Source organism: Aythya fuligula, chromosome 5 (genome assembly GCF_009819795.1).
Source record: "Aythya fuligula isolate bAytFul2 chromosome 5, bAytFul2.pri, whole genome shotgun sequence".
Lineage (NCBI taxonomy): Eukaryota > Metazoa > Chordata > Aves > Anseriformes > Anatidae > Aythya > Aythya fuligula.
In genome coordinates, this window is record NC_045563.1 from 36,460,171 (window position 1) to 36,481,980 (window position 21,810).

Below are 21,810 nucleotides of genomic sequence, written 5' to 3' on the forward strand. Positions count from 1 at the left end.
GACAAGCTGAAGTTGCAAAAAATCTCCCCAGGAAGCTACGGGAGTGCCTGGATTTTTTAGAGCCTTGAAACTCTATGTGAAGACCAGAATGACAGGAGAGAATAAAAACACATCCTGTGGCTTGTTTTTATGACATTTATAAACACAGCCATTGGCCTCTCTCCCTTTTGGAAGTGAGCTGGCTATCACTTGAAGACTAGTGTGTTTCCAACAGCCACAGGGAAGAACTACAAGTTCTCTATTGCAACGGAGGAGCTTCTGCTCTTGCTCCGACACAGGAATACAACCCAAGCGTTTGCATGTGAGGTTCCCCTGGTCCACACGTTGGCCTGTCCTTTGCCCTAACCTTTTTCTGAAGGCGCAGATCTGGAGAGGCAGAAACAGAGAAAAAGGCAGAGCATCCCTAGCACCAGCAATGGGTAAAACAACAGACAGAAACACAAACTCCTCCCTACCTGCTGAAGAGACACTCAGCAGCAGGACTTAAAAGTGTCTTCTTTTTCAGAAACACACCAAGGAGGAGCTCTTGTAAGTAACCAGAAGAGGCAATATAGCTCACTCCAGATCCTCCATAAAGAAAACCAAGGCAATCCACAGGCTAATACAAATACATTGACTCATGAGGTGATGATTTATCAGTCCTAGCCATTACAAACACGCTGAGTGCTCATACCGAGCTCTAGCATGCTAATGGAGCTGAAGTTTTATTACTTTAACTGCTGTAACTGTAGGAGGAAGGAAGACACAGCCATTACTGAGTTTTTACCGTTTCCCCTTGGCTGGCCTACCAGTAGTGCAGTTCCTGAGTTGGTTGCCTGCCCTTTCTGACAGCCATCCAGAATCCCAGCACAGGATGGACACAGAGGATCCACATCATCTCAGGCTGGCCATATTTCCCTAGGTGAACTGTGAAATCACACAATACACTAAGAAGACCAAGGTTACAACACCCTATCTAAATATTTTGACTGTGATGGCTGCCCATGCAAGACACTTATATTCCATCCGTGCAACATGCGTTGATGCAACTTCATGGTATTTCTAAGCCTCCTAAGTTTTGATGATGTGCCCTGGCAGCAACCATACGTGCTGGATCAGCTGAAATACATTTTGGGGCTCAAAGTGTTCTGCCAGTGCAGAGTTTTCACGTGTATTCTTGGGGAATTTCCTTCTAATGCCTCTCCATTGCTATTCCAAGAGAAATAAATCAGCTCTCAGATGCAAACTTAATTTGTTGGGCTGCGATCTCTACTCATTCAGATCCCAAAGGAATCAGAAAACTCAAGAGAGAATAAAACTGCTCTGCACATTCCCAACTCCCATCTCTTGCTCTAACACTGGTCCCATGAAAATCCACCAAACTCCAGTCTCTCACTGCAGTGCAGTAACAGCTTCATAAGATCTAGTAAAGACAGACCTTACAAAAATGCAGACAGACTTAGGCTTCTCATGATGACTACAGAAAAGCCCGCAAGTTTAGCTCCATTATGCAGCGTAAGGCCACTCACAGCCTAACAGGGAAGAGAAGAGTGGTCTGTCATTAACAGCCTAGGACAGGAACCTGTTATTTCAGCTTTCTTACTAACTTGTTGGCATCAAGTAAGTAGTCTTCTCAATGTAGGCTTTTGCTCCTCCTTCTGTGCAACATGCTGTCAGTTCCCTCATGGGAGAATACTTATTTCTTAGGTAGCTAATGCCTGGACATACCTGGGTTAATGTACTACTACTTTTAACACTATTTTTCAGCTGAGACACTGCCACAGAACATCTTTGTATCATCTGGTCTAACTGGGGTACAAGCAAAAAGACTATGAAAAAACACGGATGTGTGCTTTTGCAGCTGTACTGAATTCTGGAGCAGAGAGAGAAGAATATGCCAAAATACCACCTAGACAGCTTGAACATGCACTTTGCATGCAGTCTATAATGCTTTCCAGCCCTTGAGGCCCCCTAGCAAGAAAGGAGGGGTTAACTGAGTGGGAAGGAGCAGGAAGGAAGGGTAGGTACATAGTTTAGAGTACGGGAGAGCAGCAATGTCAGATATTACCTACATATCAAAGCATGTATAGTGTGCAATCACATTATCCTCCGTAGGAGTGTACCATCAAAGTTTAATACGCCCCACTAAATTTTACTGAGTAACTGAAGTCCATTCCTACCAAAGCCACCCCTCTGCCCATGTGCAGCCCCACTGCATGCAACTGCATACTTAATATTGCTGCAGTGACAGAAAACCCAAATACAAAATACTGCTTTGGGAGAAAGCAAGGTTGCAAGCTTGCAAACTCTAAGTTCCCAGCAGATGATCTGCTGTTTGAAGATCTTCAGAAAACCTGTTCCTTTGTAATACAAACTTTTTATTCAGCAACAAGAACGGCTGAGGTGGGATGAGGAAAGGGGATTAAGACCGGCCTAACATCATCTAACTACAGACTGCAAACAGGGACTATAAACCAAATGGAGCTAATTCCAGGATGGAGGTACACTGACGCATGAGAAGCTACTAGCAGAAGCAATGGAGTAGGAAAAAAAAAAAGTTACTCCAGCTTCCACTCCTAGCACTTCAGGTATGTTTGTAGTCAGAATGCCTGCAGGATTCAAAGCTGTAAGTTTCTAAGACTTGAAAGTAGCTTGCTAGGATATATGCCTTGCATGGTGCTGCTGCTGAATGAAGGATGGACAGAAGCTAAAGAAATGTTAGGACTGCCACCCAATGCCCATGAGAACACTGATGATGCCCACAAAGGTGCCTAGGGGGAGTAGTGGCAAGTGGTAAGAATTTAACAAACTGAGGTAAAATTCACGGATCTTCTTGCTCTGCTCACTTTTGTTGTTCTTTGTGGTTGTCTCTCACAAAGCTAGAAGTCCTAACCATGGAACATGGCTTGAATCAAAGAAGATTACTTTAATGAAATTGTAAAAAGGATTGTGTGTTTGTTTTCTTATTCTCCCTTTCCTGTAGTGAAAGAGTCAAGAAGCTAACAAAAAAAATAAGCTGTGTTCAGACTAAACAAAAGGTTAGTGCACAGTCCAAATTCATTATGGGGAATGCTTAATTCCTCTACAGTTAAAACTGAAGCTATCTTCCTGTTACAGACCCAGATTCTTTCTCTCCTCCCTCCGGCTAAGTTGTGTATGAAACATTATTCTGAACACAACTTTTCTGAAGATTGTGGAATAAATCATTTAGAAGGTTTAAAAATCAGCTGCCTTCACTCCTCATTGACTTTTAAAAGATCCTCCTCTTGCACGAACTCTCTTATATCTTTAATTAGGCTAGGATTTCCATAGGACCATAAAGAGAATTTCATATCCAACTTCAATTGAATTGCAATAGGAGTTGGGCATTAACTTCCCCATACTGTTTGAAAGTGTCAATCTTTATTAAAATGTGGCGCAACTTCAGAACACCCCAGAGATGTGCTGAGCTTTACTGAGCCTGCTTCAAACTGCTCAACTGCAGCATGAAAGGCAACCTTGGGGGCAATTTTCTGAAGTACATTTTAGGGCTATTACATGGGAAATAATTGGCAACTTAAAATGAAGGGGCACAGCTACTGTGTTACATGATAAGGGTGGCTGTCATAAGCTGTCCTTTTAAACTAAAACTCCACAGGGCATTAATATTTTTGCTGATGATGTAACAAGCTACAGTGCACACATTTGGGCAATTAAAATTCTGAATCACGGAATAAAGATAGTTTCTTAGGTCAGGTAAACCTAGGCTGGGATTCCCTTTGGGATATTCTAATTTAGAGCCCATGTGATGTGAGCATGACACACGTTTTATTTTCTCTGACTTAGAAAATAGAATAAGATGTACTAAAGTGAAGTTAAAAAAAGAAAAAAGTGGTGCTCCTATTATATAGGATTTATACATGAACAATTTCAACTATGCATCTTTTCAAAAAGGATACGAAACACTGGTAAATAAACTCATTTCCTACAAGCGCTCCCTTAATTACTTTGAAAACATACAGTAACAAGATGTGCCTTGGAGTTATTACATAAACTTAAAATTAAGAATGAATTTTACCAGAGATTTTCTGTTTCTAAAGTCTAAATGAAGTCTTTTTGGCTATTTTGCTGTAATATAAACCAGGGCCACGAGGAAGGGAAGTTCTCATCTCATTTACATTATTGTAAAGCAAGAGTAACTCAATTAAAGTCAATAGCTTTGAACTTGCTTAAACGAGACAAGACCTATAAGGGATTACAAGGTTGTTTTAAGCATGCCCAATAAAAAAAAAAAAAGGTCTTATCAGGTTTTACTTACATTGCCTGCAGCAATCCAAATTGTACAGCCTCACTTTGCTGCTACTAGATTGTTTTCGTGTGTGCCAAGTATAAAGTGTGCAGTTTAGCACAGCTCTATGTAGTACTCTGAAGGCAGATCTCTATCATTTCTCCTCATGTTCCTCCTTTTCCCCCCCAAAGAAAAAGTAATAACACACTAATTGCAACGCCATGGATAGCTTTGCAGCACATATAGGTAAAGTCTTGAAGACACTCAGCAAACACAGGAAGTTTTCACTCCACATATCCAGGTTCAGACTGAAGGCTGTAGGGTCATCTAATCTCATTTCCTGTATATCATAGGCACAGAACGTGAATCAAATTACTTTTAAGACCATAACTTGGGTTGACTAAAGCAAGTCTTTCTGAAAGGCATCAGGCCTAAGATGAAAGCCTTAGAGAGAGGGAATCCATCACTTCCCTCATTACTTCATTCCGCCTTACAAATGCCCTCACTTTAAAGATATTTTGATCACAAGTTTGTTTATATTCAGCTGATCATGTTCTTCCCTGTTAAGACTAAAGAGCCTGCAGAGCTTTTGTCCCTATGGAGATACTCAGATTATAAGTAATAAGCATCTTTCAAACTTTTTTTTTCTTTATTTCTTTTAATACACTAAGGAAGCCTGAACTCCTTAAGACTCTCACTGTTAGGCTTTTTCAGCCCTTAAAACTTTGGCAAGGTTCTTCTCTGTTTGGTCCCCTATTTTAATGTTAATACTAGAGGTGCATATTGTAGGCCAGTAACATCTCCCTGCTGCCATGGAGAAATGGAAATACACCCCTGTTCCCTAAAACTCCTACTTGCTACTTCTTTGATTATAAATGTTCATTTTTTTGCCACAGCCCCACACTGCAAGCTCATATCCAGAGTTCGATGCACTTCAGTAACTATTCAGTTTGGGGTACTGTGTCAATTCCGTCCCCATTCTGGAAATGAGGCCCTACATTCAGTCCACTCCCCCAAAATGTCCACTCTGCACTTAAAACACATGGGAAAATAGAAGGAGCCAACTGGCCTGGGGATATAGCTTGTTTGCATCAAGTTTGCCTGGCCTTCCCTCTGCGACAGGCATAAGCTTTGCTGATAATACATTTTAAAAGTACTTTAGATTACCAGCTTGATTTGTTCAGCCTCTAAAAGAGCCCCAGAAGATGAAATAATGAACAGAAAAAAACAAAAACGCTGTAAAGGAACAGAAAGAGGTCAGCTACAGAGGAAACTAGTACATGTTTAAATACAGCACCTGTTCTGCCATCATTATGACGAAGATGGAGAAGAGCCTGAGATACGTGAAGCTCTCCTCACAAACACAAATGCCTCAGCTGACATTAAGAAAAAACAGACCTCCTGCTTTCGTTTTCAACATCACCTTCTCAGCAAACCTGGGCCAGGGAGTTACAGGATGAGCACAGTCATAAATCAAATATTTTGTTAGTTCTTAAGCCTGGAAATGAGTTGATTAGCCATATGGGCAAAATACCCATGGAAAAGAGCTTTCATTTCTAGTGCCAAAGTGAAGTTAGGTCACCCAGCAAACTTCCAGATGTTCCTAAAGAGAAGACTGGACATTTCCCACATTGGGAAACTTGGAAAGCAGGATTCATTGCACAGAGACAGCTTCTCAGCTCTGCAAGCTCACACAAAATGAAAGCTGTACTGATTAAATTTTTATTTAAGTATCTAAAATTCCTTGAAATGCCTTTTTTTTTCCCCCAAAATAAATGGTCTCATCATGTCACGATGGGATGGAAAATCTTGACACATACTCTTTGGGTTATGCACCTACCCTAACTGATGCACACGGAAGTTTACGCCAGAGCTGTTTCCCGAATTTAATCATGGCTGTGGGCAGGCAGAATATTTGGGTGGTAGCAGTCTCTCGCCTTACAAAGGACAGACTGCTAAAAGATTTCTTTTTCCCCTTGCAACTGGGCTGCCGACACTGGAGCTGAAAATAAATCAACATGATGACTGTGTGAAGAGCTGGGCAGTGAAAAATTCTGCCAGAAAGGCCTCTATTCAAAGCTGAGAAATACACAAAGCTTGGGGAACATTAGGAAGCAAGCCTGCTGGGTTTATAGAAGTACAGTGGGGGCATATATCTCTGGTCTCTACAATATTGGTTTATATTAAGCTTTATTTTAAGAGTGATGATTACATTGGCTGGGTTTCAGTCCCTGTGCCAAAGATGCCAAATAAATATCAAATACTCTCCAGGGCTTCCTGCCACCCCTACCCACTGCATTTGAACCATGCAAATTACACAAAATTGACATTGGAATGCTTATGGCTGGGAGAGAACGACGTATTTCCCATCCTTGGGGCATTTTTCATCCTGTTTATATGAATACAGACGTGCTAGGCATATACTGCTAATTCAAAAGGTTACAGAATATTCCGTGTGCAGGCACTCAGCCACCAGCCCAATTTGCAAGGTCCAAACGCAAAGTTAGAAACACATGGGTTCACAAGCAATCCATCCTGAAAACAAGAGGCTCAAAGGTGCCACCCAGGAAGTTTTTGTCTTGAGCATTTAAACAAGGCATTGCTTCTTCCTTCTGCATTTTGAAAGAGAAGAGCAAGAGACCAATATTACTCTCAAAATGTTGGACGTAACACGCACAGAGGCACCTCCTTCATCTCTACACCCGGATGAACATGAGCATATTATGTGTTGTGGCATCCCTGCGTGCTAAGCTAGCACTGTCCCCTTTTATAGTCAGGGGAATCCAGAACCACAGAAGTCTTGCCTAATCAAGGCAATACAGCACTTCTTTTCAAACCGCAGTCTGTTCTCAGTGGACATGGCATGCTGCAGCATTGCAGCTGCTGCACTAAGGGGATTTCCTATCAGCAAGCAGAAGGGGGAGACAAGACCTCAGATTTTCTTCAGTTCCCCAGGAAAGCAGACTTCTGCCCACCTCTTTCAACAGGCCTGACCTGCTGCTTCTTCCATGAGGGATGAAGAGGCAGCTGGTCTGAGGGGAGGGTCATGAAAAATAGCTTCTCTCCTCATCTGCAGACTGGCTTCAGCCCCACAGCAAAACAGCAGTGCTGGTGCTGCCAAGGATTCTGTTCACATTCTTCACTCCCCATGGTAGCCACTAGGCCACACAGCCTCCTTCAATCCATTTGCATTTTATTAGGTCTTTTCATGCACCAGGGGACAAAAGAACAAGCCACTTCCTCCCACTGAGCTCTCATTTCACACTTCAAATGGGCTATACTAACCTTTATGGTGGAACAGCTGCCAGGGAGGAGGGGTGGGAGGAGGCACCCCAGACTACCATGACATGACAGAGCAGCCTCTGAAGACACAGCATTAGTTCATCTCCCAGCAATCTGGATCAGTGGGAATCAGCTCAGAGCATCACCCTTCCCTCCCTCCCCCATCTCATGGGCACCCACAGCTCTGCAGCCACCTTGGTGGGTTCAGCCCGAGTGCTTTCCGGACTCACCTCCCACCCCCAGTAGGTGCCGCTGAGTTAATAGCCTGTACCATGTCCGTAGTGAGAGCATCGAGTAAGCTGGTAATAAATTCAACTTTCTTCCCTTCTGGGCAGCCTGTAGAGAGAAAAGAGGAGGTTCAATGCAAGATCACAGAAGACTGATCTCCTAACGCACTGCAGCAAGGATCAGCCAGAACCCCTCATTTGTTTGTAACGTGGCAGCCATCATCACAGGCCCTAAGGAAAGGCAAAAGAATCCCTCAGTGGGTTTCTCTGCATAGCAATTTGTCCTGCAGCTTTTGTCCAGCACGCACACAGTCACCAACAATATCTGGCAGGAAGGCCATGGGGTTGGCTGGACGACCTCTCCCAGTTCCCTACCAGCATAACCACAGGGATGTGCTGGAAGGGCCTGGCAGATGGAGTTCCCATGGTGACACTTGCAGAGAAGTTTACAAAACAACTCATTACCTCCTGGGTCATCTTCCTTTGAAAACACGTCTGTTCTGAGGTCCTAACTGACAGCTTAAAGTTTCTTAAAGCGTGGGCCAAAATGAGCACTGCTGCTTGTACTCTCCTCTTCAGGCACAGACAGTGCTGCCTGCCGGGAGCTACCACAATAATTCAGTTCTTTTCATGACCACGCTGCATGGGAACTATGTCAGACCGAGTCATCACGTGGCAACAGACCCCAGTCACTGCTGGTTTAGGCAGGAATTGGACAAAGTGGGCTGAAGACAAGCTGGGTAACCATTTCCATGACTTAGTCCTGAGGCCATCCAGTTCCCTTCTGCTATAACCTCAGAAGGGCAGAGTCTCCTGTCAGCCTCCAATGACAGAGTTGAGACAAAAATCTCCATCTCCTCACCTTTATGAAGCAAGCTATGCAGTTTTCTTGCTTTTTAAAGGAGGAAAAGCATGCTTCATTTACTACCATATTAATACTGTAACAATTGCTCTAGCCCACCAAAGAACAAATACACTTTACTTCTACCCATCACCTCCAGAGCCGCTGTCCCAAACCCATCACCTCCCAACTCTGTTGTCTTCTCTAAAGTGAGGTGGTGACGGCTTTGGTGTCACATACTTCTCTTTCCCAAAACCACTGTTTACTACCAATTATTCACCTAGGAGAGCATTACCAGAAAACAGTATCGCCTTAGTAACGAGTAGCAATGTTAACACTTTCTGCCTTTCCCAGGCAAGCAGAGAAGCATGTGTACCCCAAACAGAGCAGCAGAAACCTACTATAATCCCTTGACAGCTGAAAGCAGCTTGCAAATTGATCTGACAAAACTCCCTCCTTTGCACTATTACAGGCTCTGTTCTCTGCAACAGCTAACCAACAGTCCCTAGCCTGTCTCCATACTATGTGTATTACACACACGCACACCCCTCGGCACTCGTTTGGCACATGGTCCAGAAAATGTCAGCATTGTAATGGGTAAGCTGCTATGGCAGCCAGAGGAGACCACTCACTTAAAGGAGCTTTTTGTTGCAGTAATGAGAAGGTTGAAAAACCATTTGCTAGAAGTCATCTCCCTGGGGCCTCAGCATCTCACCGTCTGCAGGAATTAGCAGCTTGCCATTTGCTATGTGCAAGCAACACGTTCCTTCCTTCTTTCTTCTGGCTCTTGTGAGAGCAGCCATGACACAGTTTGTGAAGGGGGTACGTGTAGGTGTGTAACAATTTGTGCTCATGTCTCACCTTAGCCTCTTCTGACTCACTAGGGAATTTTTACAAGAATAGCTAATCAGTCACAGAATCACAGAATGGTTTGGGTTGGAAGAGACCTTAAAGATCATCTAATTCCAACCCCCCTGCCATGGGCAGAGACACCTCCCACCAGACCAGGTTACTCCAAGCCCCATCCAGATTGGCCTTGAGCACTTACAGGGGTGAGGCATCCACGGCTTCTCTGCACAACCTGGTCCAGTGCCTCATCGCCCCCTGAGTAAAGAATTTCTTCCGAATACCTAATCTAAATCTACCCTTTTGTAGTTGTACATTGCCGTCTCATGTGGAGCTTCTCATCCATCAATACCCCCAGGTCCTTCTCCTCAGGGCTGCTCTCAGTCCGTTCTCTGCCCAGCCTGTATTCATGTTTGGGATTGCCACAGCCCAGGTGCAGGAGCTCACACTTGGCCCTGTTGAATTCCGTGAGGTTCACGCAGGCCCACCTCTCAAGCCTGTCCAGGTGCCCTGTAGGGTGGCATCCCTTCCCTCCAGCATGTCAACCATACCACACAACTTGGTGTCATTGGTAAACTTACTGAGGATGCACTCGATCCCACTGTCCATGTCACTAGCAAAGATGTTAAACAGCAGTGGTCCCAAAACCAACACCTGAGGAACACCACTTGTCACTGGTCTCCACTTGGACACTGAGCTGTGGACCACAACTCTTTGAGTGCGACCATCCAGCCAATTCCTTACCCACCAAGTGGTCCATCCATCAAATCCATGTCTCTCCAATCTAGAGACAAGGATATCATGGAGGACAGAGTCAAAAGCTTTGACTTTTTCAGGCAGATGATATCAGTTGCTCTTCCAATACCCACTACTGCTGTAATCCCATTGTAGAAGGCCACCAGATTTGCCAGGCGTGATCTACCCTTAGTGAAGCTGTGCTGGCTGTCAATCACCTCCTTATTTTCCAAGTGCCTTAGCATACTTTCCAGGAGGATCTGCTCCATGATCTTTCTGGGCAAAGAGGTGAGACTGACTGGCCTGCAGATCTCTGGGTCTTCCTTTTGTCCCTTCAAACCTCAAGTCTGCATCAAAAGATGACTGAGCACAGCATCTTCCAGACAGACAAACCAGGATCATTAACTCTCCTCCTTCATCTCCTAATCTCTCCATCGTATTTCTAGTGATGGGAACCATCAGGGACAGGAACCATACATCTGAGCACAGAGCTGAAGTGTACTCAGGTACAAAAGTGGCTTGAGCTAAGGGGGGAACTATCCTGGAGTCTGATGCTGGGACCAGACCACTAAGCTACAGAGCATCCTACACATGTCCTCTTGTGCCTTTTGTAGTTCCTATGCCCCTGTCCAGCTGCAGTGCAGAAGAAGGAAGAAGAAACCATTCTGTCTTCCTGAGACATCAGACTCTCTGAGACCCAAAGTAAAGGATTTCCACTGAATTCTTGGAAGGCATAGGGGAAATGCAGGGAAAGGCAGTAAAGCAAGGGGAGAAGGGGACAGAGAATAAAGGAACCAAGGTTATTCTATTTTACAATGATTTCCTAAGGAAATGAGCCTTAATGCAATCATTTAGCTGGTCTGCTGGTTTCCCTCCCTCACCCCTCAAAGTAATACTTGAGCCAATTGGCTAATATCATTCAAACGTGAGAAGGAGGCATATAGGAAATTTCTACATGACTTGTGAAAATGAGCAGCTGCATAGTAGAGAGCCCTGCTGAGGGCAGCACTGCTAAGCAGAGAGCTATGGGGCCCAATGTCAAGAGCTAGCAGGAGAAGAATTAGGAGATGCAGAAGGCAAATCTGGAACAAATCTCATTTCCTTTGCTAACCTGCTCAGGGATAATTCACTTTATGTTAGTCCTAGAAAGAGCCAGGAAAAGAGAAGTGCTACCAGCTCTTTCTGTGGAGTTCCTGGTCTCTAGTGCTCCCTCATGGTGGAAAGGGACCCACTGTAGCTTCTGGTTTTGAACAGCTGTTTCCCACCTAGGAGAGCAATGGCTGATCTCTGTGAGGGCTCTTCACTCTGCTCCTTACAAAGGCAGAGGGAAGAAAAAAACAGAGCACAGGCAGGTAGGATGGCATTTTTAAGAACTGCTCAGACACTTACACCCAGCACCTCTTCTTAACAGAAACAAGGTATGCAAACAGGAAATTGTGAGTTGTCATTTTGTGAAGATGGGAAAGACGAACAGAAAGCAAGCAGCAATGGGAAATAAAGTAGGCCCCAAGTAGAAAGCAAGGAATCTAGTTCAGATAAATAAACACACGGCATTAAGTGACCTTAGTGCACCACAAATACTGTCCTGCCAGCCCCTGCAGTGTCAGGCAACCAGTTGGTCCACTGACAATTGACATTTGTGTCCTCCGCTATTGCTCAGATGGCCATCAAGCTGCTGAAAAGCCCTGCTAAATGGAAAGGATACTGTCCTGGCTGCAGTTTGGAAAAAAAAGAAAAAAAAGTTTTAAATGCCAAGCACATTCTTTCCTCAGGGAACCTTCAGGCAACTTTCCCCCCCCACCCCCCCTACAATTCTGATCTCAGACGTGTTTTAAAGGAAGGGCAGATAGGTAATAAACCAGCCCCAAGAACACTCCCAGCCTCTTCAAGTTATCCAAAATAACACAGAATAAAACCCGTGATAAAGCAAGCACAGTGAAGGAAATCCCCCATCTCAACAAGAGTCTTCTCGGCCTCTTGAGAGTCCCAAGGTGAGATGAGCAGAGAAGGCAGAGGCAGGATTTTGTTCCTCACTAACCTGGAAGTTCTCTGTCCTTGAAGGGATCATCAACCTCTGTGCTCTTCGATCTGGCATCACTTTCACACACTGGGGTCTCATAGCTGAAAAAGAACAGCAGATGCTGAACTATGTGATATAGCTTTATCAGGTGCATTAACACTATTTTCTTCACATCTCATCTCCTCCAGACAGGCATCTCACCAGGCTTACAGCTCTTACCGAGTGGAAGTACCAGGCAGGGGGCGTCCTGTGTCCACCAGGACGCACCAGCAGTACCCAGTTGACTGGTGGCACTGCACTGGTTTGTAGAGCCCTCCCGGAGCACACTCGGGGATGACGATACCCTCGCGGGGGTTCTGCCTGGCCTCCTCCAGGGCACTCTGCCTTTCTTGGTCGCAGGAGTGAACTTTCTCTAGAAGACAGGAGGGAGGTTGGAGGGGAACAGAGAAATAAAGTCAAATCAAGATCACTTTCCTCAGCTCAGCAAGTCAGGGATACCCTTCGCAACAGGAGATCTTTGTGTGTTTTCTTCCCAGTAAACACCAGTACGCCTATATCCCTGCACCCTATGGAGTGAGAGACTTGAGGGTTGAGAACTTCTTCCTACAATCAATTATAATGCTACAAGATTAGAGATTAAAGACATTGACAGCTACATGTCCAGCAAGCCAGGGAGAGCAAGAAAACTGTTTCTGTTCACCCAGGTTTTTGGCCTGCCCTACTCCCAACCATCTCTTCCTCCAGAATGCAGGGCACTCTTCTTTCTCAATAGAATTCCTCCAGCACAAGCCCAAGAGAGCAGAATGGTACCATTTAAACACCAATTTATCCGGAACACAGAGCACCAGAGGGGTGCAGAATGGGATATCCCATCTCCCTACACTGCCAGCACCTCTCCCGCACACTCCACCATGGTTCCCAATTGGAAAGTCAAGGACACCCAACCAACACCATCTTCTTAACCATCCACCCTGAGGTAGGTGGGACCCTATACCTCAGCAGCTAATTCCACAGGAAAGGATATTTCCAAGGACATCATCAACTCAAGAACAGAGGACACAGATGACATGCACCAAGCCTGGTACCCAACAACTTCAGCCCTAATGCTGTTTTTTTTTTACACCATCTGCAGAGGAGTGAAGCGTGGAAAGGTGCCCTACTGCTGCCTCTTGTGTGGACCAGACATTAAAGGGGTAAGAGATGCACAGAGTATCCGTAGGATACTAAGATCTATTTGTCTCAACAGCCAGAAGTTCTCAATTGGAAGTCTTCAAATATTCTGGCCTTTTGAAGAGTAGGAAAATAACTTCAGCCTTGGAAACCACCAAAGGTAGTGAGAGGAAAAGAAATCATGCACGTAAGAGAGAAAAGCAGTCAAAGCTGATGATCACAGAATTAAAACATACGAAGCCTGGGCTAAAAACAAAACAACAACAAAACAAAACAAAAACAAAAACAAAAAACAACAAGACAACACAAGTGCTAAGTGTTATCCTTAAGAGAGCAATGAAAACCACAAGTGGGAACAGAAGTTCTCTCCTTCCCTAGCTTTCCCCTCCCTTGCAGTTTACTCCATTTTTTCTCTTTAAAAAGTCAAAACCGGGAACCAACTCCAGCTTTCAATACACAAAATGTTTCAGCACTGACAGGCATTGATGCCAGGGGCTCATCCCAAACCTGCAGCCACAGCATTACCTGAGCACCCTTCTCCAGGACAGGCTGGGCACAGAAACAACAGCACTTGCTGTCCCCGTGTATTTTGCCTGCCTGCCTGCACCCCCATCGGCTATGCCTTATATTTTATTTTGGTGACAAATTGTGGGAGGACAGACAGGAGCTTTTGTTCTGCGTGTGGGGAACATACAGGGTGATGTTTCACTGCTTGCACCCTTCAGCTTGGTAGCAGCAGGTGGAGCACGCAAAACGCAGCATCTCCCACATCACAGCGTGCTTTGGGTACCGGCCACACTGCTGCTGGTTTCTGAGCAAACCGCAGCACCTACCAAAAGGAGCCTCAAAGACCCAGCACGGTTTCCCTCTCCTCGAGGGCACCTCAAGCCTGCCACACACAAACCCCCACAACCGAAACACAGAACGCCAACTTTTAAGTGTCGGCAAGTCTGACTCAAGCAGAGAGAAACTCGATCAGGAGGGAGCAGGAGGGGGATAAAGTCAACAAAAACCGAAAGGCAGCTCGAGTCTCAGCTGATATTTAAGCTGACTTCACTTTGCTGACAGATTTCACATCTGAAAAAAACAGGCCCCGTGACTGCTCCCAGGCTGCATGTGGACAGAGAGGCCATTGAGCGGAGGGCTGCAGGCTCCCTGCGAGCCTCTTACATCACGGGGGGCCCCGCGGGCTGCCCGGTGGCAATCTGCACCTCGGGCCGCAGGTGAGGAGGAGCATTCATGCGGCTTGTCGAAGCACAGCCAGGGCCAGAATTCCCTGCCTGTCATCGTTTTATATAAGAAGCAAAACAAAACAAACGCCTACTGGACAGAACTACATTCCGGGAATTTTTCGATCTAAATCCCCAAAGCTTCCTGAGTGCACAAACCCAAACCAAGATCTCTCAGGTCTTTTGAGTCTTGCAAAACCAGCGCTACGAAAATCTCTGGACAAAAATTGCCAAGCGTGCATGTGAGGACAGAATCTTGCAGGTTTTGTTCAGCTGATATTAAGCAGATATAAAAATGCAAACCCCACCATTGTCACCCATCATTGTCATTTCAGTGGCCCTTTGTTAACAATCATATCACTGCAGCTGAAATTGCAAGGAGATGTGATTTTTCTCTTTTCTAGCATGCACGTAGAAGCAGCCACTACGCAAGTCCCATCTATTTCATTGCACCCTAAAGAACACAAAACAGCCATACTGTGGTAAAACAAAGGCCCAACTTGTCTGTCTGATCTTCAATCATGGCCAAAAGCAGATACTTAGAGAACAGAGAACTAGGACAAGCATATACTTAATTTCCCCCTGTATTCTTCCAGTCTCAACTGCTTATGGGTAAGAAACTTGCAGAAACAGAAGGACTTTGCATTCAGTAAGTAGTAATGGCTTTGCACTTCCACCAGTTTGCCATATCCCTCCTCGTAAACTTTTATTGACTACAACACCCTGCAGCGAGTGTTTGGCTCAACTACATGTTGTGTGTAGAACACAGCACATACTTTGGTGGGATCTAAACCTGGCTCCAACTAGTTTTGTTTTCCTACCCTAGTTCTTCCGAAGGATGAGCCAGTGAATAATCACTCTGCAGTCGCTCCCTCACTGCCTCTCATTGCTTTATGGATTCCTACTTCACCTCTTACATGCTGAACAGTCCCAGCTGATCCAGTTGCTTCTCCTCTGAACCTTTTCCTGATCAACTTTATCTTCCCTGAGCTAGAGGGGATCAAAGCAGCAATTACACTGACATTAAATGGTGGCTCTGACAGCAGACTTGTGGAAAGTTCCTTGGGTGCCATATGTCTAATAGGCAGAAGAGAGTATTAACTAGCACCAGCCCCTGGAGAGGCTCTTCCCTCCAAGCTATCACTAACAGCTCTTAATTCCCTTCAAAACAAACATGAATATTAATATCTTATGTATATTCCAACAGCCAGCAAAATCAGCTGGGAAATCCATACCATCAGCTTCCCTAGTATTAGTATGGGGCCTGGCATGAACCTCATGCAGCATGACCCTGCAGAACAGCCTCTCTGGTAACAAAGGGACCATCAGATGCTATCCTGGCTCCAGCACACTCAAGTCAGCCTGTTCCAGTCTGGTGGCTTACTGGAAACTTTGCTGTTGCTGCCAAGGCCAAGTTTATGGAGGATAGGGAAAGCCTATGGCTAAGGTAGAAGGTTTAATGCCAGCTATGAAATTAAAGTGTCATCTCAAAAAGAAGCATATCTTTATTGCATGGGTAGGGTACTTAAAAGCCCATTCCCTGTTTCAGTTAATGGAGGTTGCAGACTAAGACATAGAGAAAGGCTCTAGGGAAAGGCTTTCCTCCTTTCCCTATATTAAACACTTAGGGAGAGACGAATATTTAAGACAGCAAATCAGTGAGTGATAAACAGCCTTCCCTTATTTTCTGCCATCTCTGCTTTGACTTATGACAGCCATCAGCAAAGACGCTGAGTAACAGTTGCCAGCTTGCAGGTGCTGGGTAGCAAAACCTTTCAGTGACAGCAAATCCAGGCTACATCAAATTCAGTGACAGCACAAAAAGATGGGGTGTGCATGCAGACACAAAGAGAGAATCACTGGCAGAAATAAACATTTTACTTTAATTTCTCATCTCTAAAATGCTAACTTTGAGTTACTTCTTACTCCTCACTGCTTCTAACACTCCTTAAAACATTTTTAAAAGTAGCGTCTCTGAAGCCATGAGCTATTGCAGGAAAGCAGGGTTTGGACATCTGCAGTTGTACATTATTTATGCAACTATTTTCCCCTAGTAATGGCCTTCTGAGAAATACATGGTCAGATTCATAAAAAGGTCTCTCATTCCTGGTCCCTTAAGTATACGCACTCAAACACACATCTAGTGCCTGCACAATAAAAATAAAAATGATGGATGAGGTAAGGGACTCATCTGACTGTCTAATAAACGAGATGCTTATTAAAGAGATGGGGTGTTTGTTTACCTTGCAAAGTTGAGAAGGGAGGGCGTCTAGCAGCCTCTGACCAAAGGCTTGGGTTCGACAGCTCTCATGCTCAGCTTGTGGGGCTGGATGCAGGCAAAGCACTGCTCTGGGAACCAAGCAGCTTTCCCCTGTTGCTCTCCTGATGTGTAACAACTCTCACTGCTGGCAGAGCCAAAGGACCAAACACTGAGCACTGGGGCTGCAAGGATGCTGAGGATGGTTAGGGTGGGACAAGGGTGGGACACAGGGAAGATTTCCCATCCAACCACAGATGATTATTTTTTCAATATTGTTCTTCTGTACGTGTTTGTTTTTTATTTATTAAAAAAAAAGAAAAAAAAAGAAAAAAAAGGAAAAAAAAAAAAAAGACTAACTATGACACCAAAACCAACCACCTTGGAGAGATCCCTACATCCTTAGGAGTCCTTCTTCCAAATCTGAGGGCATAACCTCCCTCTGCGCTTCTCCCCAGCCCTACTGAACCTATGGGAATAGCCTAACCCCAGAGCCATGGGCTACTCCTGAGCAGGGCGGATTTGCTTCTCTTTCCCTCTCTCTCTTCTTTTGACCAGAAATTCCATCTGGACCAGAGAAACTTTTCCCATGGAGTTCCCACAAAAAGCTTCAGTTTTAATGAACAAGCATTCATCGGAAGGGGAGGAAAAGGTCTTTTACTGAAAGACTCTTGACCAGCCCCTATTGTTAGTGCTGCAGCAGGGACCTGACTTCAAAATGCCATTTCAAAAAAAAAAAAAAAATCAAATGCCTGCCTCTCCCAAATTTTTTTTGTTCAGCTCTGAGCTCTCCCCTGCATCAGGAACTAGTGCAGTACAGAATGAAAGGCAGCAAAAGAGATATCTGGTGCCAAATTCCTACTAACATCCTGTGCCAATCCAAAAATAAGGGCTAAGTGTCTTTGTGCCTCAGTTCTCCTCCCAGTGAGAGAAAGCATTTGTTTGTCTCCCAAGGAAGCTTAATTTAAATGAGGTTGATCTTTCATTTTTATTTAGCCTGTTGTTACACTGCTCTGACAAAGAAGAGGAGCCTTAAACGGGCTATTTTAACATATCCTGTTTACCAGCTGAAAGGTGCTTGCATGTTGCTCTGATGTGAACAGGACTGGGCGCGCTCTAGAGCAGGTGCCTCAGTCCAGGTGTGGAGCTCACAAAGGCTGCAGGCAGGAAGCACAGTCTCATTCCTAAGAGAAGGTTCAGCACAGGTGGTATCAGCTACCCAAATCTGCACCCCTTCCACCTCGGAAAGGAAAGAGAATGTGAAAAGCCTTCGGTATGCACTTTCACAAGGGCTGGCAGGGCCACCAAAGAAAGGCAGTGAATAGGCACCAGCTGCCTGTCCCCAAAGCAGGGATATGGGTGGAGGAAGAGAAACAACCCCTTCTGTGTTTACTAGGAGCACAATGACAGCTGAGCAAACACAGCTCATGAGGATAGCATAAATCTCTCCTCACCTCTGTTAGCCATCAGCTCTGCTACCCACTCCACCCTGTTCTGTCTAGGACTGTAGTCCTTCCAGGGTATTCTGTTAAACATAAAGGTAAAAAGAAAAGCCTTGCAGGTGCTCCCACACTATAACAGTTGAGCAGTCCTTGCTTTTCCTTAACACTCACCCGATTTCATTTCTCAAGGTGTAAGGCTACAGAAGAAACAGCGATTACTACATGTTCCAGCGCTGAACAAGCACAATGCAAAGTTTCAACAGGTGGCTTATAATTTTAAAAACAGATTGTTCCAAGTGGCTCATTAAACCTAAGCTGCCAGGGAACACATCCCTCCCCTATTTTCATTCTGCTCAAAGCGATAGAGCTGCCCTGCATTCCCTCATGATGTTCATACCTCCCCTCTAGCCTGAAATAAGGAGGAATAGTTGAAGGAGTGAAGCACTGTCCCAGGGATGAGAGTTAACCTGCTGAAGGTAGAAGCCACCCTTCAGTGCCCAACACATGCTCGCTATGCAGAACCTGTGGGCACTAAGTGCTGCCCAGCTAGGAAAGGAGCCTGCTCCACAGTTTCTAGACCACATAGGAATAAAGATCCATGGCTGTGTATCTTGAAACCTGTCCCTGCAATTCTAACTCAACTGTCATTCAGAAAGAGCTTAGACTCTTTCTACCATCCTTCTGTCAGTCACAGAGTCCTAGCCCTCCTAGAGCTGTAGCCAGACTAGCAGCAGAAAGAAGACAGTGCTATTTTATGGCTACAGTACATCATTCTGGCAACAAAAAAAAAAAAGTGAAAACATTTGCATGATCATAAACAATGCTTTAGACAAAGCTCTGAATAAATTCTAGTTCATTAGAGCATATTATAAGTTGTGTCACTCTTATAAGCAAATGAGGGAAATGGACATTACATACAATTACTGTCAAATAGTTGCCTAACGCTGCAGGTTAAGAAAAACATGCTCCAGGAGGCAAAAGCTCTCTGTGAAATAGTTCCCTCTTATTAAAAAAGATTATTAGATGTGTCTTGCATCAAATTCCAGTAAGTGGCCACTTTGGTTAGTGGAACATAGCGTCCATTTTACAGATGAAAATTCAGGAAAGAATTCAAAGTCATCTTGACAAATGGTTTGAAAGCAGTACGATCACAACTTACAAGTACAAAGCAAAATAACCAGGAAAGAGAAATCCAATGTGTGGAAAGGAAATTACTGGCAAGACAGCAACACTTGGAAAAAAATGGTTTAGGTAGACCGCAAAGAAGTCCGCAACTTCATGACACTGCAAACAACTGAAGTCAAAACAGGTAAATCTAGTTGTGGGATGTAGTGACAAGGGCCTCATACATAAGGAACAGGCACTAACAACTTGTGAGCCTTTAAATCAGCGCATGTCCACCTCTGGGCAATGCCCGCTGAGGGAGAGGTGGACCTTTTGGCAACAGTGCAGAAGAGAGCAAAGGGAACAGGCAGAGGTCTAGGAAACTTGATCTATGAGAAAATGCTGAAAGAATTCCATTTGTTTAGTCTAGGGATGACATTCAGTCTTCTGAGATTTAAAAGCTGTTATATAAAAAAAAGAGAGATGGTCATAGATCATTTTTTTCTTCCCCAGGGGTAGTTCAAGTAGCAGTCAACTTACTTGGAGAAATGAGATTTAAGGTTTGATATAAAAAAGCCCTGGTGATAAACTGATCATTGAAGGAGGTGAAGGAACCCTGTTGCCGTTTTAGGCACAGGTTGCACAGAGCTGCCATTATCTGGGTATAATCATGAGTCAAATCAGGGTGGAACAAACTGTGCGACCTCTTCAGGTCTTTCCCGCTCTTCTCACAGAGAATGGTAAGCTTCAGCAGATCCTACATGCCCAAGGCATTCTCTTTAAAAACACAGCCTAAAGTCTTCAAGGGATTTGAGCAGGTTTAAGTTTGCAGGCTTCGGGGTCTGATCTTCCTAAAGCATCTGGCTGCCATGTACCGTATGACAGCTGTAGCTGTGCAATACCCTCACGATGACAACAGCTCCCAGTCTGAGCAGGGAAAGTTGGCACCAAAATGGAGGGAGCCCTGTTCAGTTCTTTACATCGGGACAGTTCCTCAGCAGTAGAAATGCTTCCAACCTTAGACACCACTCTTGTGAATTTGAGAGGAAGCTACCCGGAGTCTGTGGTTTCTCTTCTCCAACTCCTCTTTTCCATTCCACATAGTTTCTAAGCCCTGTTAGCTTGTGGTATACCTAGCTTTGAGATAAGCCACCTGTCTTTGAACACATTCATTTTCCCTACACTTCTTTCTCATGGCACTCTTTCCACACTAAGGAATGCTACTCAATAAAATGAGAAGCTATAGGTGTTTCCACCAGAGCCTTAACCTTACCGGGAAACTATTTTCACTTCCACACCTGTTTTTAATAGTACTTGGAACAACCAGCATGGCAGTTGTTGGAGACCTTGCTTACCTCTGCTGGCTGGACTGTATGAGCACAGCATTTTTACAGTTTTGTAAGTGCATAAATATAGGGCACCAAATAGAAGCTTTTAAAAACTGTCACAGGCAGGTAAGAAATACTTCAGACCAGTCTACCTAATTACAGTAACATTCCTCTTTTGTGCTGGTGAGCAAAGCCACGGAGAAAGAGACAAGTGTGTTGTCTGATGAGTCTTTTCATGTACTGACAGACCGGCTTTTTCCTGCAGCATTTAGCACTGGAGGAGGAGACACGGGGAACTGCCTCTGACAGGAACACTAGCACTTAACTCTTAAACACCTAGCTTGAACCAACCTGTCTTTGGGCAAAACATTCGGGCTTTGAAAACTCAGTGACCTAGTGTATGGGATTTGGACATAAGAGAAGCTGCAGCATATCAGGGCCTGTTAAGTAAGATGAGACGGGAGTCTGATGATGCCAGGAGGATCACATACGTCCCTGCATTACAACTGGTAAAACTGGAGAAATGCCTTTCCATTCACCCGGAGCAAGGGTAGCCAATTTAACACATCTTCCTTCCTCATGTGCTCCAGGAGATTGAAGGCTGCCTTGCTGTTTAAACACACAGTCCCATCTCTTTGCCTGGCTCTTAGTGTAGGTCCTCTGCACGCCCTTCTTTCCTGACTCTTCAGAGACAATTCCTGGGATATTCTACCAGATTTTTCCAGCTACTGTTGCAACAGACTGAAAAACATGCAGCTAAGACACCTTTGAACTGTACCACAAAATGTCCTTGCTGATCCCCACTGACCACTTTATTTTGGTAGCCTAGCATAATGCCAAATATGTGAGGACCGCAAAGAGAAAAAGAACACGAGGATGGCAGCTTTTACTCATGCCCTCCGTGCAGAAATATGCACAGAACTCTTACAACACAGCTCATAGCTCTTAAAATGAGGCTTTGGAAGTAATGAGACCACAGCCAACATTTACCTCAGATATTCCATGATGTTCCTCCACAAGCTCTACTGATATTCCTGCAGAAGGTTCCCTTCTCCCCTTCATCTACTCGCTCCCTCTCCAAGA

The 21,810-nt window shown here is 44.7% G+C and overlaps 1 protein-coding gene across 1 annotated transcript in view; it reads right to left on the reverse strand.

Annotated features, from left to right (window-relative positions):
• Positions 1-21,810, reverse strand: part of SMOC1 (SPARC related modular calcium binding 1) — a 123,843-nt gene that overhangs the window by 13,205 nt on the left and 88,828 nt on the right. Inside the window, exons 8-10 of the mRNA XM_032188002.1 lie at positions 12,417-12,609; positions 12,216-12,298; positions 7,759-7,864 (exon numbers count right to left, since the gene is read on the reverse strand). Of these exons, the coding sequence (XP_032043893.1) occupies positions 7,759-7,864; positions 12,216-12,298; positions 12,417-12,609 (382 nt within the window). The remainder of the gene's footprint in view (positions 1-7,758; positions 7,865-12,215; positions 12,299-12,416; positions 12,610-21,810) is intronic.